Genomic DNA, 15,692 nt, shown 5'->3' with positions numbered 1-15,692 from the left:
GGGACCGAAGGAGAGATGGCTCCGTATGGAGCTGCCTCTCCTGCTGGGGAGGAAATTGGGGCTGCTCGCACGCTACGGTGCGAACAGCCCCCGAGCCTCCACCGGCATAATTTACCTACCTTGTTTTGGCAGATAACATATTTAATTATTTAATTATTAATGCACAGCAGAAGAGGCACTTTACAAATTCCTGGAAGGATAATTTACTATCAATTTATGCCAGTGGAGGTTTGTTTCCGCGCGTGTGCAGAAAGCGCCATAGAGTTGGAAGAGACTCAAGGGCATCAAGTCCAACTTCTTCAATGCAGGAACACACAATCAAAGAACTCCTAACAGATGGCCATCCAGCCTCTCTTTAAAAACCTCCAAAGAAGGAGACTCCACCACACTCTGAGAAAGTGCATTCCACTGTCGAACAGCCCTTACTGTCAAGAAGTTTTTCATGATGTTTAGATGGAATCTCTTTTCCTTCACCTTGAACCCATTACTCCTAGTCTCTGGAGTGGCAGAAAACAAGCTTGCTCTCTCACCAACATGACATCCCTTATCTAAATGTCTAAACATGGCTATCATGTCACCTCTTAACCTTCTCCTTACCAAACGAAACATACCCAGCTCCCTAAGTCTCTCCTTATAGGGCATTATTAAAAGATGGCAAGGGGCTTCTGAGACTCTAATTGTTAACACTTGCATTAACAACCTAGGAAAGGTAAAGAGAACTGTTGATTACTGGAAATATTTGAAGTGCTGCAATCTCAGAACAGGAGACATTTTGGTCTAATTGTTCTCATTTCGCTCAGTGCTAATCTTTTATGATTTGCACAAAGTTCCTCCTTGGCAAAACTTTTTTAAAAGTCAGATTTCAGCATATGTGACTAGAGAAGTTATTCCTGGCTAACGGACACAACACCAGTGCATGTCCACCGTGACCAGCAACGAGTTTTACCTTGCCATTCCCTCTCCCCTCATAGTGGACTGGCAGCAAATCCTGTTGGAATACCTACCTTGTTTTGGCAGATAACATCTTTAAGATTAATGCACAGCGGCAGAGGCACTTTACAAATTCCTGGAAGGATAATTTACTATCAGAAAACAAAACAAAAGGAACACATAACTGCTCAGAGAGTTTGGCTCACCACTGCCATATGGCATCACAGCACAAGATGAACATAAAATACTATCACACTATTGTAAGTTAATAGGGCAATTCATTCCATAAAATGAATATTAAATTGCCGCATATGAAATCACACAAAAGTTTTCAATAGATAAATACCTCAGTCAGCAATAACTATGCAAGTCCTCCTGCTCGGTAATTGCGCTTTTGTGTCTGCTACGTCTTTTCAAGCTAGCAGAAACAGGATTACATCTGCCCTACGATGGAATTTCATTGGTTCCTAACCAAATTCTAGGGCTCAAATGATCTGGTTAAATGAAGTTTTAATGCAATTGCTTCCTTTGATCGGCAGAAATGTATTTTAATTCAAAGCAACAGACGAAGGACAGGTAATGAAGTGAAATAGTGGAGACTTGCAAGTTTGGAAGGGATAAGGGATCGTCGTCACACAGCAGGGTCTGGCACAGGGCTTTTTAAGTGAAAATTGATAAAACAGCATGAGTGACATAATGTTTCTGAAATTAGAAAAAGAACCTGAATAAGCCTATAAAAGGTTTATTTCTAATCTGACATGTATATAAATCTTATTCTTTCATTAGCCCAGCAAATGAAGAAGAAACATATAGGAACGCATCAGGGATTGCTCCATTTTAGTACAATCTGTTACAATTAGAATTTTCTCAAACCATGCAGGGCTTGATTAGCGTTCTAATGATTTGTTGAACTCTGCCTTCTTTTGCATAGGCCAACAGGGCTCTACGTATATATAAAGTATTTGAAACAAGGCAGGACCATATTTCAGTGGCACAGCACATACCCGGCACCAAGAGGGTTCCTGGTGCAGTGCCCAGAATCTACAGTCAAAGGATATTATTTAGCAGCTGAGTTTGCAAGATAAGCCTCAAACCCGAGGGAACTACATGCAGCTCCAGCCCCGAAGAGCCCAGGGGTCTGAGTCATTTCAAGGCATTTGTCTCTACTTCTTATTTTTCCACATCTCAGAATGCAAAACTTTATTTGCTATTGACTTATACATAAAGGACACAGTCTCCACTCCCCACCACACACACACACACACAGCTTTTATTATCACTATTGCGAATCATAATAACCTCCTAATGATATGTACACATATATAGTTCACAGTGCCTAACACTAATTCACGAATCAGAGGCAGAGGTGTATCTAGGCAAACTGGCGCCCGGGGACAAAACTTGAGTTTGCCCCCCCCCCCCCGTATGGGTGGCCACCCTCCCCCCCACCACAACCAAACAATTATTTTTTGCACCAGGTCATTTCTAAATCACCATCACATTATAGAACACGCCCCAACACAGCAATAGTACATACCACTCAGCAGAAATCAAACATTTAGACAATTTTTTCAAAATGCTTTCAAAATGTTTTACTACTGCTGTGAAAACGTTTATGGTGTTATATCCAGCACCCCCAATTGCCCCCCTCGCGGTAGTAATTTACCGCTGGACTCCAGCAGCACTGCGGGTAGAACGCTGGCACACCAACGACTCTACGCCTTCTGGTCGCATTTAGCACTGCAATTTTCATCCCCCTTAAGTGAGTCACGGTCATGAACTGTCTGGCTCAGTTGTCATTTAGGGACAATGGTCTTGCTCCCCAGGTGAGATTAGCTCAGACGCTTTACGCCTTCCGGTGATTTAGCCGCCAGGTGAGATCATGCATCACATGATGATCTCCACCTCCCGCCCCGGCCTCCGAACCTTCGCCTCCTCCCTCCTACACTGGATAGAATAACAATAAAAGGTGCCAGGAACGAAAGCGCCGGGAGACCGCGAACACGGAGCTCCAAGGCCTCGCTGGCGCATCCTACCAGATGTTATCTCCGTCTCGCCTCGCTCTTACCTGTCTCCTGTAAAGCACTTCACACCCCGCAGCACAAACACAGCACAAAGTGCTGTGGAGGGAGGGATGAGGACATTCTCTAATCTGGAAAAAGTTTAAGGCCACAGTGAGATACAAAGTTGCAGTCATCCCTAGGGCAGAAAGGAAAGTAAATCACCACATTCCTCCAAGCCAGGCAGTGCAAGTGGGTATTAAGCACAACTCTCTCACAAATCACTCCCCAGCAAAAGATTTGTCAGCATCATCTCACAAAACACCTTCCAGCCCCAGTATAACACTTTTCTAGACAAAAGGTGCCTGAGGAAGCTAAAAAAACAATTCAAAACAACACCAACAATAATAATTAACAGCAATGCTGTAGAATGAAACCCGTTCAAGTCCGCTGAAGATTTTCTCAACATTAATTTAAATTTAAAACTAATTTCCAATCAGTAGCCAACAGAATTCCAATCAGCAGTAATGTGGTCCTGTTTTTACAACACCAAAACCCAGAGACTTCCACTGGGGCCTAACAATACTGAAGCAACCCAGGAACACCCTGCTAGAAGATGTGGCCCCTGAAATGGCTGTCAAAGAAAGGGGGGATGAAAATACGAAGTGGGAGAGATGCAGCACAGTCCTGCCTCCAATAGTACAGTTGAATTTTTACAGGATATGTTGGGGAGGATGAAGTCAAGGTTTCTCTCCCCTAATTTCATGTCCTGTACTACCCCCTTCATCTCCTGTCTGGGAAAGGTGGAATTCAGTACCAGCAGACACTTCATAGGCTGACCAGAAAAGGAGGGGAGGGGACGAGACCCTAGGAAAAGCATATTAGAGTCCAATCACAGGCTTTGATGTAAGAAGTCAGGAGCCTTGGTCCAAGCGCGCAAACAGAGGCTTCTAATGCAGCAGCATGCCAAATTAGGGACTGCCAGCTTCCAGGTTGGCAAACTCCTGAGTTGGGCTATTGCCAACCCCAGGTGTGGCTAGGGAACTCTTAGAATTACAACTGATTTCCAGAGATCAGTTCCTCTGGAGAAAAATGGCTACTTCCCGAAGATGGCTTGAGGTCCCTTCCTTTCCTTCACCCCACCTGCCACCCCCAAATTTCCAGGAACTTCCCAACCTAGATCAGGCAACCTGGCCAGCCAGTGGATTCCACGCGATGTCCAACTTCCCCAGCAAGGACTTTGGCCCTTCTTCCTTGTCCCAACCCCTCATCGTAAGGCACTCTTAGTTGGCGTCCGGCCAATTCCGCTCAAGTTCTCATTGGGGTTCTCCAGGGATAAGTGGCTCTCCTCCCTCTCCCTCTGCAAGATTAACCCACCATAAACTCCCAACTTCTTTTCTCTCTCTTGGCAGCTTCAAGACTCCTCCAAAGGTCCTCCATTGCTAGCAAAGGGCAACTAGTAACAAGATTATTTCAGCAACTTCTTCCGGGGTAGGGCAGGTTTCCTTCCTTCCACGTGAAGCCTCGTCAATTCTTCTTGGCAACCTGGGAAAGTGTTTTGACTGGGGTGCCCCAGTTTGGGAGTTTTTTAAGACGCCGTGATTGCAGGGGAGTGTTTATCTCTGCATCTGGTTCTGCTTGCTGCCCTCCATGAGTGCTTCTATGGTAGCCCGGTAACCGGCGGTGGGCACAGTGAGGGAACTGCCTGCAGTGGGCGGGGAGCAATAGAGAAAACAAACCTTCCCGCGTTTCAGCAGCATGGCCGCCGCGGGCTTCCTCGAGGAGAAGCAACAAGCGCCCCTGGAAGTCCTGGGCTCTCTGCCTCACAGGCCGGCAGGAGCGCTTGTTGCTTCTCCTCGAGGGCGCCCACGGCGGCCCGGCACCAGTGGTGGGCAGAGGAGGGAACCAAAGCCGGCGGTGGGGGGGGAGCGATGGACCTGCCGGGGGGGGGAAGCAATGGGAGGAAAACAAACCTTCCTGTGCCCGCTGCCGGGCCGCCGTTGGCGCCCTCGAGGAGAAGTAACAAGCCGGGCAGCCCTGGAAGTCCTGGGCTCTCTGCCTCACAGGCTGGCAGGGGCGCTTGTTGCTTCTCCTCGAGGGCGCCCACGGCAGCCCGGCACCGGCGGCGGGCACAGGAGGGAACCAAAGCCGGCGGTGGGGTGGGGGGAGCGATGGGCCTGCGGGGGGGGGAGCAATGGGAAGAAAACAAACCTTCCCATACCCGCCGCTGGTGCCGGGCCGCCATGGGCACCCTCGAGGAGAAGCAACAAGCACCCCTGGAAGTCCTGGGCTCTCTGCCTCACAGGCCGGCAGGAGCACTTGCTTCTCCTGGAGGGCGAACACAGCGGCCCGGCACCGGCAGCGGGCACAGGAAAAAACCGAAGCCGCTGGTGGTCTGCCTGTTGGGGTGGGGGGAGGGAGGAGCAATGGGCATCGGGGAAAAAAACAAGTTAAACAAACCTATGGCACGAGGTGGCTGCAAGGGAGGACACAGGCTATTGAAGTCGGCACTGGCAGGCAGGACTCGGAGGCAAAAGCCCGGGCCCACTTCATGTGCCACGTGCCTGTGCCTGCTGCTGCTGTTGTTTCTTCCTGGGCCTCCTCACTTTCCCTTCCCGTCTTTGCTGCTACTGGCCAATCAGCAGGGAAGGATCTTTGTGTGCGCACAGCCTGGAAAAGTCAAGGCACACTGGGTCGAAGGGAGGTGGAGCTCCCCCGCCCGCCCACTCTGGTGGCTTGTTTGATTGGTGGGACTGTCCCAGTGAGCTACTGGCGTCCAGAGTGCGCGGGGCTAGGGCAGCCTGAGCCGATTTCTAAAGCAACGCAGCTTCACATGATGGTGCAGTCTGGGGGGGGGTGGACATTTTGGCGCCCCCCACGTGACCAAAATTGTTGCGCCCGGGGACAAGGGGTACCCCTCGTCCCTAGGCAAATACGCTTCTGATCAGAGGCACATTGGCCATTAAAGCCTCTGGGAAAGTCCCAGTAGGTCAATGGCCTAGTAACACTGCCAAGTAAGATGTAGTCCATGCCTGTGGAAGAAGAAGAAGAGTTTGGATTTATACCCTGCCTTTCTCTCCTTTAAGGAGACTCAAGGCAGCTTACAAACTCCCCGCAACAGACACCTGGTGAGATGAACTGCGAAGAACTGCGACTAGGAGTGGGGAATCAAACCTGGTGCTACCCCATGCTGGCAGGTGAGAGCTGCCACTGCCACTGTGAGCTGGGGGTCCAAGCATTATATGGGGTGAGAAAGGAGGCATGAGCTGCATGAGGAAGCAGGCATGTGACCTGGTGGAGGAAAAGGAGATTCCTGGCTAAACTGTATTTGGCATCAGGCAGGCTCTATTTCCTTCCAACCATCCTTTGGGAGGTGCAAGCCTGGAAGTGACACCCTTTCCCAGGGAGCCCTGTTCCAGCTCTCTTACTCTTTGCTTCCAGCTTCTCACCACGGAAGAACAGGCCATGATGGACGAAGCTTTCACCTAGGGACTCCATCTTGTCCATGCACAAGAGGCAATGGAGTAAGTCTCAAGCATTAGAACAAAGGTAATGATGAATTTTAAACCTCTGCTATTTTGAGTAAATTTAGCCTGTCCTAATTAAACCTCATTTATGTGTTTTCAACATTTCTTTGTTCCCTCGCTCAGCCTGAATGTTTGAACAAAACATGTGTACTCTTTTTATTCATGTATTAAATTTTCTTACATTTTGGATGTCCTAAGCCTGATCTCTGGAAAAAAGCCATGTCTGTTCAGTCTTGCTGTCTGAAGTATGGTAAGGGGCAGTAGGGAAGCTCACCATCTCTGCAGTACAGTAGCTCAAACTCGCCGGCTTGCAATAGATCTCCCTCACATTCACTTATATGAGTGTTTCAAACAGCACAGCAATTCAATAGACTCGAGCCTCTAACAGGGAATGAAGGAACAGAGTCCTAGATGTAAGACTCTGTTTAATAGGACATACTATTCAGCACCAGGGGGTTACCAAGTTTGTTTCTAGCACCCAAAGGGAACAAGATGAAGGAGAGGCATTACTGAGCAGAGATTTGGGGGAGTTCTGATCGGGGGGGGGGGGGGGTTCCTGACCTTTTCAAGGAGTTCTGACCTTGTAAGGACCAACCAGAAGGTGCAAAAGGGGCTTGAGTCTCTGTTCCTTCACATTCTGATTTGTTGTTTATTAAACCATGCTGTGCCATCTAAAGTAATTGATGAATTTTCCTACAACCACCAATCATAACTTTGCTGCATTTAAAAGTGATTTAAAAGCACTAGTTGTGTGGCCTTGAGAACTATGGGTATAAATATATTATATAAATAATTCAGTTCTCTCTCTGAGGTATACAGAAACAGAACATTACAAAATTCTACCAGAAATACCAAAAAAGTTGGAAAAAGGAAACAAGTCCATGTGGAATTCACATGCATTAGGGTTATTACAGCTGTAGCAAAAATCCCAAGATGGGCAAAGTACAAAACTATATGAGAGCAGCCTCTCTCCATTACAAATTGATACTATTTAGTGGCAATAAACACTCGATATTTAATGATATCTATATCTCTGTGTGGTACAGTGCACTATTAACAGTCTAATGGCAACCTACTACCAGTTCTCATTAGAGCTGCATAATAATAGTAGATTACATCCGATAGCTTCTAGTCAAATTTAATAGGAACCATTTTCACTACAGAAGTTTATAATTTGTTTTTAATCACATAAAAGCATTATGGAGTAACAGGGTCCTTTATACACTGTTCTAATTTAGACATAAAAACTAAAAAAAAACCACCCACATTTATGAACGCACACACAGTAAAATCCTAACCCTGTTACAGCTGCAGGTTTTCTCAAGATTATGCATCCTGCCTGGAGCAAGAAAATGCATACAGTAAAAAGACTGCACTGAGTTTTTTGCCCAGAAACATTTCTGAAGGGAAAGAGCAGCCATATGCTGAGATTTACAGACATGTATCCCCCTCTACTGATGCTTGAGAACTTTTTAACCTATCCCCCACAAGCTTACAACATATAATCATATAAAAATAAAACCACACATCACCCACACACATACACAAACAGACCTAATAACATTTAGTAAAACCTAACAACACACAACATCACAACATTTCTGGGTCATCTTCAAGGACAGTCCAACACAAGAGTGCACTGCAGAAGTCCAACTGCAAGATTCCCCCAGTTTTGATCAGTGTGACCGGATTAGCCAAGCCTATGAAAGGAAACAGCTGGCAAACCAGATGCAGCTGATGGAAGGCTCTATTGGCCCCGCACCCACCAGTTTTTCAAATAATAAGGCTAGATCCATGAGAGCCCTCAAGCTCCTAACATGTTCTTCAGGCACCAGTTCCACTTCTTCCACCATCGGTGGTGGCTCCAAACCTGCCTTCCTGACCAGCATTTAGCTGAGGCTTGTTCTGCTTGAGCCACTTAACTACAGTCTAAAAACACTGGTCCAGGATAGATGCACCCAGAAGTTTAGATAATAAAATGTAGAGCTGAAGATTACCGTATATACTTGCGTATAAGCCGAGTTTTTCAGCCCTGTTTTAAGGCTGAAAAATGCCCCCTCAGCTTATAAACGAGTCATGGCTTACCAGCCGGCTCTTCAAGCCTCTGCCAAGGCTGGGGACGACCTCCCTGCGGCTGCACATGCAGCTTGTTGCTGCTGGAACCCAGCCGGCAGGCAGAGGGAGCTCCTTATTTGGGCAGTGACTCCCCCTGATGTCACTGCTCAAATAAGGAGCTCCCTCTGCCTCCCGGCTTCCCACCCTCGGCTTATATGCCAGTCAATAAGTTTTCCCTGGTTTGGGCAGTAAAATTAGGTGCCTCGGCTTATACACGGGTCGGCTTATACACGAGTATATACGGTATATGCATATTGATGACACTCTCCCAAACTATTGGCCATTTCATTCACCAGACTCATACAAATGTTGAAAATTAAAGTGACAGAACAGTTTTCAACAAAGAACAATCATTTAAAACATAATTCACAACTAACACATCATCACAAGGATATATTCCAAGCTGAAACAGCATAATCCCCCAAAAGCCATACAACTGAAACATCAGAGCATTGTAGCAGAATAAAATAACCCTCATTGGTTTTCCTTTTTCTAAAGCGTGGAAGTTCACTTCACAGGACAGTCCATTCCAGAAGGAACCACCACAGACAAACCCTCGATTCAAGCTACGATAGATCTAAACTCACTGATTAAAGAGAGCCCATAGAGTGGAACAGATGTCATGGGCTTACACCAGCAGTCAGTCAACAAAGTATATGAGTCAAAACAACTACTTTTAATTAAGCCTGGAAACAATGCAGCTATAAAGCATTGGGGGAGGGGGGAGTGGGGGAGAGAGGCCTGGACATGCAACTACCTCTATATTTCTTTACATGACATAGCTCTGTCTCTGTCCTGCTAGGGCAAGTCATCTTCATTCGAGAAACACAGAGTAGAGAAGGGAAGGAGTCATCTGTTTTCTGCAACTCACCAGGTATTCTTCCTATTTATGAATGCGCTCCAGCTTGCTACTCTATGCTGGTTCCTCGCCCCCACCCTCACCCCCAGATATAAACATTAACCACCTGAACCATTGGATGGTACCACTTCCAAAAGCTGTCAGCCACAGCCAAATTGCCATTTTATTGGACTAGGCAAGAGGTAGGCCGTGCCAGAGTTCCAGGGTAAAATATGCACGGAAAGGAAAACTCGGGGAGCAAAAGACAACCAAAGCAATCAACAATTACCACTTGCATCACACTCCTTTAACGCCTACCTAAGGGCAGTATTTTGTCACAATTTCTTTGATTGCTGCCACGAAAGCATTCACATAGCACATCTGCAAAACGCACACTCTTCAGAGAAATACGGCTTCAATTATATAAACATGCTTATGGAATTTATTAAACATCCTTTGAAAAGACATGACAACAGCTGTGAATAAGGTGGCAATCCAAGCACAAGTAAAGATAATCTCTGACCAAGATGGCATGCGCAACTAGCTGGAAGGAGAGGAGAGATTTTAGGAGGAAGAAAAATGTTAATCTCAGGTACAAAAGATAAAACTAAACGACCAGGTTATAAAATCAAGCCCATATTAATTACATATTTATTCAGATATGTCTAAAATAAACAGGATGCCTTTCTTCCATAAATATTACTTATACCTTTCATTTACAGTTGAAGATTTTCAGTAGGGTGCTTCTATTGAGAAATAAAAATTGTAACATATGATCTTGGGAGGATTTAGAGCCAAATAGCACTTGTTAATGAAATGCCAGTAGTGCTGTTTTTGATCACAGATATTTAGTTTGTGTACAGATATTTTTTAAACTAAATATCATTATTCTGCACAATCTTGGATTCATTTATAATTATGCTTTTGTTGTTGGCAAAGTTAACATATTTTCATTTCGCAGAACCAGAAGCCTAAATTTCTGAGCATCTGGTCATCATTATATACTAAGTAAAGACTAATGGGCCGTCTGTTACAAAGAATTCTTGCAAAAAATGCTGCAGTCAACAATCATATCTTTTTCCCCAGGAAGCTATAAAATGTAGACGTCTCTTGTCCTAATATTCTAGTCAAGATACAGAAATCATAAATAGTAGAATAATGTGGAAAATGATTGCTCCATAGATAATTGGCTGCACATCCATTTCCAAGTACAATTCAAAAGGCATGTTCCTACCTTTAAAGTCCTAAAGAGCTTAGAGCTGGAAAACTTCTCCCCATACTGTCCACCCCCTCATTACAATCTCTGCTCTCTATGTCTTCACATGTAGGCTGGTGGCAGCTAGAGACAGGATTTTTTCAGTGATGGCAACTTTCCTTCTAAATGCCCCCCTCCCGTGGAGGTTCACCTGGTACCTAACTTGCTCTCCTTTACGCCCTAGGGCAAAATGTTTCTTTTTAACTAGGCTTTAAAAAGGGGTGTTTCCATATTGATTTAACTGTTCATATGGTTTGGTTCAAGACTGAGAACTTTTTATGAATATAATAAAACAAAAAGAGTTTGTTTTCATATCCTGTTTTTCTCTAAGGCGTCTCAAAGTGCCTTACATCACCTTCCCTTCTCCCCCCACCCCCCCACCCCCAACAGATACCAGATACAGTAGGTGGAACTAAGAAAGATCTGAGAAAAGTGTGACTAGTCCAAGGTTACCCAAGTGGGCTTCATGTGGAGGAGTGGAGAATCAAGCCCGGTTCTCTAGGGGCCTTTCCCCACTTGCCACGCCCCTCTACGCCGTGCACTGCTCTCAGCGCGCGCCATTTCTTCCGCACGCCCGGGCTTCCCCACCGTTTGGAAGAGCACCAGGAATGATGCTACGCTGAGGGGTCAAGAAACAGCTTGGCAAGCGCCCGTGCATGACTTCGTTGTCACCACCCCTGTAGTGGTAGCAGGTGCTGGAATCTTTGCAAGAGTTACTGGTAAGGGAAAAACCCTTTGTTAGAGTCCTACCATGAACTTTTAGCTTACTACACCATGTTGGCTCTTTTATACTGTTTAATGCCTTATTATTGATAATTTTAACACTCTTTTACAGTGTTTCATGATTTTATAATCCTGTTTGACTACTTGTAGCTTTTCTGTAGCCATCTTGGCAGTTCAATTTGAATCCATGTAAGCAGCTAGGGGACAGTCAAGCAGCTCAAACTCCAGGATAGTTCAGAGAGCTTCTACTTCTGTAGTTTGACTGGAATAAAGGCAAGCTGTGCCATTAAGAGCGTTGGAGTTAAACACGCACATTGCTCCATAGCCTGTCTTATGGGTGCCAGCTATGTGTAACGAGGAGCCGTTGCAGACCAGCAAACAAAGTCTTGCAGCTGTGATTCTGCTAAGAAGGGTTCCCATATAGCTGGCCATAGGAAGCATCAGACTGGGGGAAGGGGGCATCTGTGTTCTTTTCCTATAACTGTCAGTCTGTACTTTTTTGAAATCCACTCCCTGCTAACAAGGGTTAGTGTTCATTGCGCAATATGTGCCTTGGAGACTTGCCTGTTCTGAATCTTTCCTGAGAGGTTGTATATAGGGGAGTGTGGGAGGCTTGTACTATAACTTTAACATCTCCAGTAATAAATTCCCAATGGATGAAGCTCCAAACGAGAGCTAGACAGACTTTCTCACATGAGCTGAACTTGGTTTCCACAGTGCTTAAGTTCCTGGAAGCGTATGCAATTACTCTCTGAGACTGCTACTGGGAGAGCGTGGCTCCTATACTCTGCTCTGATGTGGTTCATTTAGAGACTCTGGGCTCATTATTAAGCAACGCCAGCCAGTCAACAATACTGCAGCTTTTTCGGTACTGGATTTGGGCGAGGATTCTTGCATATTCCATATTTTCGCTGGACTTTCAGTTTTGTACCTCAAGTACCAGTAAAAACCCTACCTCTGACCAAGAAGAATCTGACAGGATAAGACAGGATACAACTAAGAGGAAATGTTCTCTTATGCTTCAAAGGTTTATTTTCATAACAAAATGTAGATGCTTATAAGTTCAATAGATTCAGTTTCATATATCTATTTCCGCAAGTCCAACAAAGTCACAAACATTTTTGAACAACGGTCAGGTTAGTGAAGTGCTTTTGGCTCTTCCGGCATTTGTCACTTGCCCCACAGATTCAGGGTACAATATTAACAGTTTACCCCACTGCATCAGTTTGCTTGCACTAGAGGGGAACTATTGTCTTCCGATCCAAGTTTGCACCAGGACTAAGATGCAAAGTGTAATTACCGCCTCTCTTAAATAGCCTCAATTAAACACCTGTCTCTCAGCTATACACCATAGGGAAGGCAGATGTTTATCTAATTAACAACACAGTTCTTTGCTGAAGATATATTGGTGCATGTGGGTGTGTGAGGATAATTTAAGTATGGGTATTTTTTTTGGAGTTCATAACTGCTTTCTCTACTTAGAAAGGATTTCGAATTTTCACTTTGGATAGAACATTAAATTATTCTCTGTTAAATGCCACATTTATAAAGTACTTGACTTCTATGCAGTTACCTAAAAATGAAACATACCACAGAAAAGGATGCAGGATCCTTTTTTAATTAGAGTAGAGAGAATATGGATGTGTAATTTTAGTTGTTACTCCATGTTTTCAACACAACAGAGACTTCATGCTACACAAAGGAAGAACTATCAATCTGAAGCTGCCTTACCGTGCTAATGACTGGAATTCTCTTTGTTGCTGATACAAAAACAGCCAACTGCTTTGTTTTTTTCCGAGATTCTCCGGTAGCCTCTTTGAACTGAAAATCAGCAACATAAAGAGTTATTTTACTTCAGATTTCTAAACTCTCATACATATTATTTGCTTTACATTAGTTGTTTACATAACAACAATTCAACTTTATTCGCACATGTTGATACAATAAGTGTCTCTCCCCTAGCACCTGCTAAAGTGATGTCCCACTATACATCTGGCTCTACAAGAATTTTAATGTGAAACTACCTGCACGTCTGGTGATGCCACTGGAATTAAGCAGGGGTACACATTCAATAAAGCCTTATAGGTATTTTTCAGCTTTTTTTTCCCAGTTGGGGAAAAAATATTTTTAAACTATAACCAGTAATCCTGATCCCAAAAAAGCCGAAGAGGTGCAGCATTTTTCCGGGATCACTTTGGGATTGTTGGCTACAGCACGTGAAACACTTTTTAAAAGAAAAAAAATACTCAAAACATTTGTACTGAGCACTTTAAAGTTTAAATCCCTCTTCTTCAATGTAGTCTATGGGAACTCTTGGGGGAGCTATTTTTTTAAAGGTAGAGGCATCAATTTTCAGAGTAGCTACTGCTGACTCCCCTTACAAGAACTCAAAAGTCTGGTAAAGATTGGGATAGGGGGTCCAATTTTACGGCCCCCATTTTTCTCCATAAAATTAGACCTGCTGACCCAATCTTTAGGGTCTTGAAAGGAGCGTCACCAGCAGCTATGCTGAAAATTTGGTGCCTCTAACTTAAAAAGTGTGTGGATTCCAGAAAGATTTCCCATAGGGTATAATGGAGTCAATTTTTTCAGATTCCTGGAAAAAACCCATGCCAGAATGAGAATTCAGGAATGGGGAAAACCCTGCTCCAATATACCTGGATATGAATTTTAAAGGAAGTTTTTTTTGCACACCCCTATTATTGAGTTTGGGACTAAAAAAATTAAGGCCACAATGCATACGCACATAGGTACAGGATTATATGGATCCTCTTCCCTTCCTTGGCATACATTTCCACTAATCCCTCTAATTCTATTCCATTTTTTTTAACAAACAAATATCCGGAAATGCCAGATACCCATAATTAGGCATTGTGTTGAAAAATTAAGTATTTTTTTTGTTAGATAGTAGTAATTTTTAAAAGTGCCTGTTATTTTTTAAGTAAATAAATTCTTGTGTACTTCACCCCTTCAAAGAATCTTAATAGCATGCCCCACCTCCTTCCATCATGAGACCCATCTCTAAATTTATCTATAATAACTTCTAATGATAATATATGTTAGCTACGCAGCTTGATTAAGACCTAAGGGGGGAAAATTATTTGCGTTTGAGAAATGCTGAAGAAAATTGTTCCTACAACCAACCTATTTGGTAATATGTATTCTGTTCCTCCCCACATGATTATAATTCTGTTAAATTAAGCTGTCAGGGAATGTTAATGGGGCTCTTAGGTAGTCATAGGTAATATGTTTGATAATATGGAACCTGAGAAGGAACGAGATCCTCTGCTAATTAATTGATGCGGCATGAAGAAGAGGCTTCTTTCTAGCTTAATTGTAAAGCGATGAGTGCTGAAATGTTAGCTATTTCCTAATAATTAAAGATACTTATTTTCTCTACATTTCAAAATTAATTAATCAGTTCAGCCATATATGCCTTCTTTTTAATTTAAGGAGTATTTTCTCATTCAATTGTGTTGATTCACGTCTTTGTATAAGCCCTTGGAGTACTTTCCCTTATTAGGTCAATTGCAGCACTGACGTATACATAGATAAGAATCCTTCTCCTCTTCCTTCCTTGTCCTCCATTAGTTGGTTAAGCTTAACTCCTGCACGTTCATTCTCATGGGAGTAGATCAAAGGATGCAGACCCTTTGTCAATACTGGCGATCTTATGAAGGTTTACTCAGAAATAAATTCAGATGCCAGCCACAGATGCAGGCAAAATGTTAGGAACAAGATCCACCAGACCACGGCCACACAACCCGGAAAACCCACCAGAACCAGTTGAATCCGGCTGTGAAAGCCTCCGACAATACATTAAATTCAGTAAATGTTTATTTGGAACTCAACACAGAGCCTGAAAATAGCAGGACAGAGGAAAAGGAGGAGCAGGAGCAGGAGAAGAAGAAGAAAGAGAAAGAGAAAGAGAAGAAGAAGAAGAAGAAGAAGAAGAAGAAGAAGAAGGAGGAGGAGAAGGAGAAGGAGAAGGAGAAGGAAGGAAGAAGGAAACTGGAAGGAAGGAAAGAAGGAGGAGGAGAGGAGGGAGGAGGAGGGAGGGAGGGAGGAGGGAGGAGGCGGAGGAGGGAGGGGAGGAGGAGGGAGGAGAAGGAGGAGGAGAAGAAGAAGAAGAAGAAGAAGAAGAAGAAGAAGAAGAAGAAGAAGAAGAAGAAGAAGAAGAAGAAGAAGAAGAGGAGGAGGAGGAGGAGGAGGAGGAGGAGGAGGAGGAGTTTGGATTTATTTTTATTTATTTATTTATACTTTGGGCTTCTAGACCACCCCATCCCCGAGGGGCTCACCAAGGT

General features: G+C 44.2%; 1 protein-coding gene across 1 annotated transcript in view; it reads right to left on the bottom strand.

Annotated features, from left to right (window-relative positions):
• Nucleotides 1-15,692, bottom strand: part of STPG2 (sperm tail PG-rich repeat containing 2) — a 255,436-nt gene that overhangs the window by 179,760 nt on the left and 59,984 nt on the right. The window contains exon 10 of the mRNA XM_048508808.1: nucleotides 13,120-13,209. Within this exon, the coding sequence (XP_048364765.1) occupies nucleotides 13,120-13,209 (90 nt within the window). The remainder of the gene's footprint in view (nucleotides 1-13,119; nucleotides 13,210-15,692) is intronic.

Source organism: Sphaerodactylus townsendi, linkage group LG10, assembly GCF_021028975.2.
Source record: "Sphaerodactylus townsendi isolate TG3544 linkage group LG10, MPM_Stown_v2.3, whole genome shotgun sequence".
Classification (NCBI taxonomy): domain Eukaryota; kingdom Metazoa; phylum Chordata; class Lepidosauria; order Squamata; family Sphaerodactylidae; genus Sphaerodactylus; species Sphaerodactylus townsendi.
Note: the sequence above shows the minus strand (reverse complement) of the source record. Positions and strands in the feature narration are given on the sequence as shown.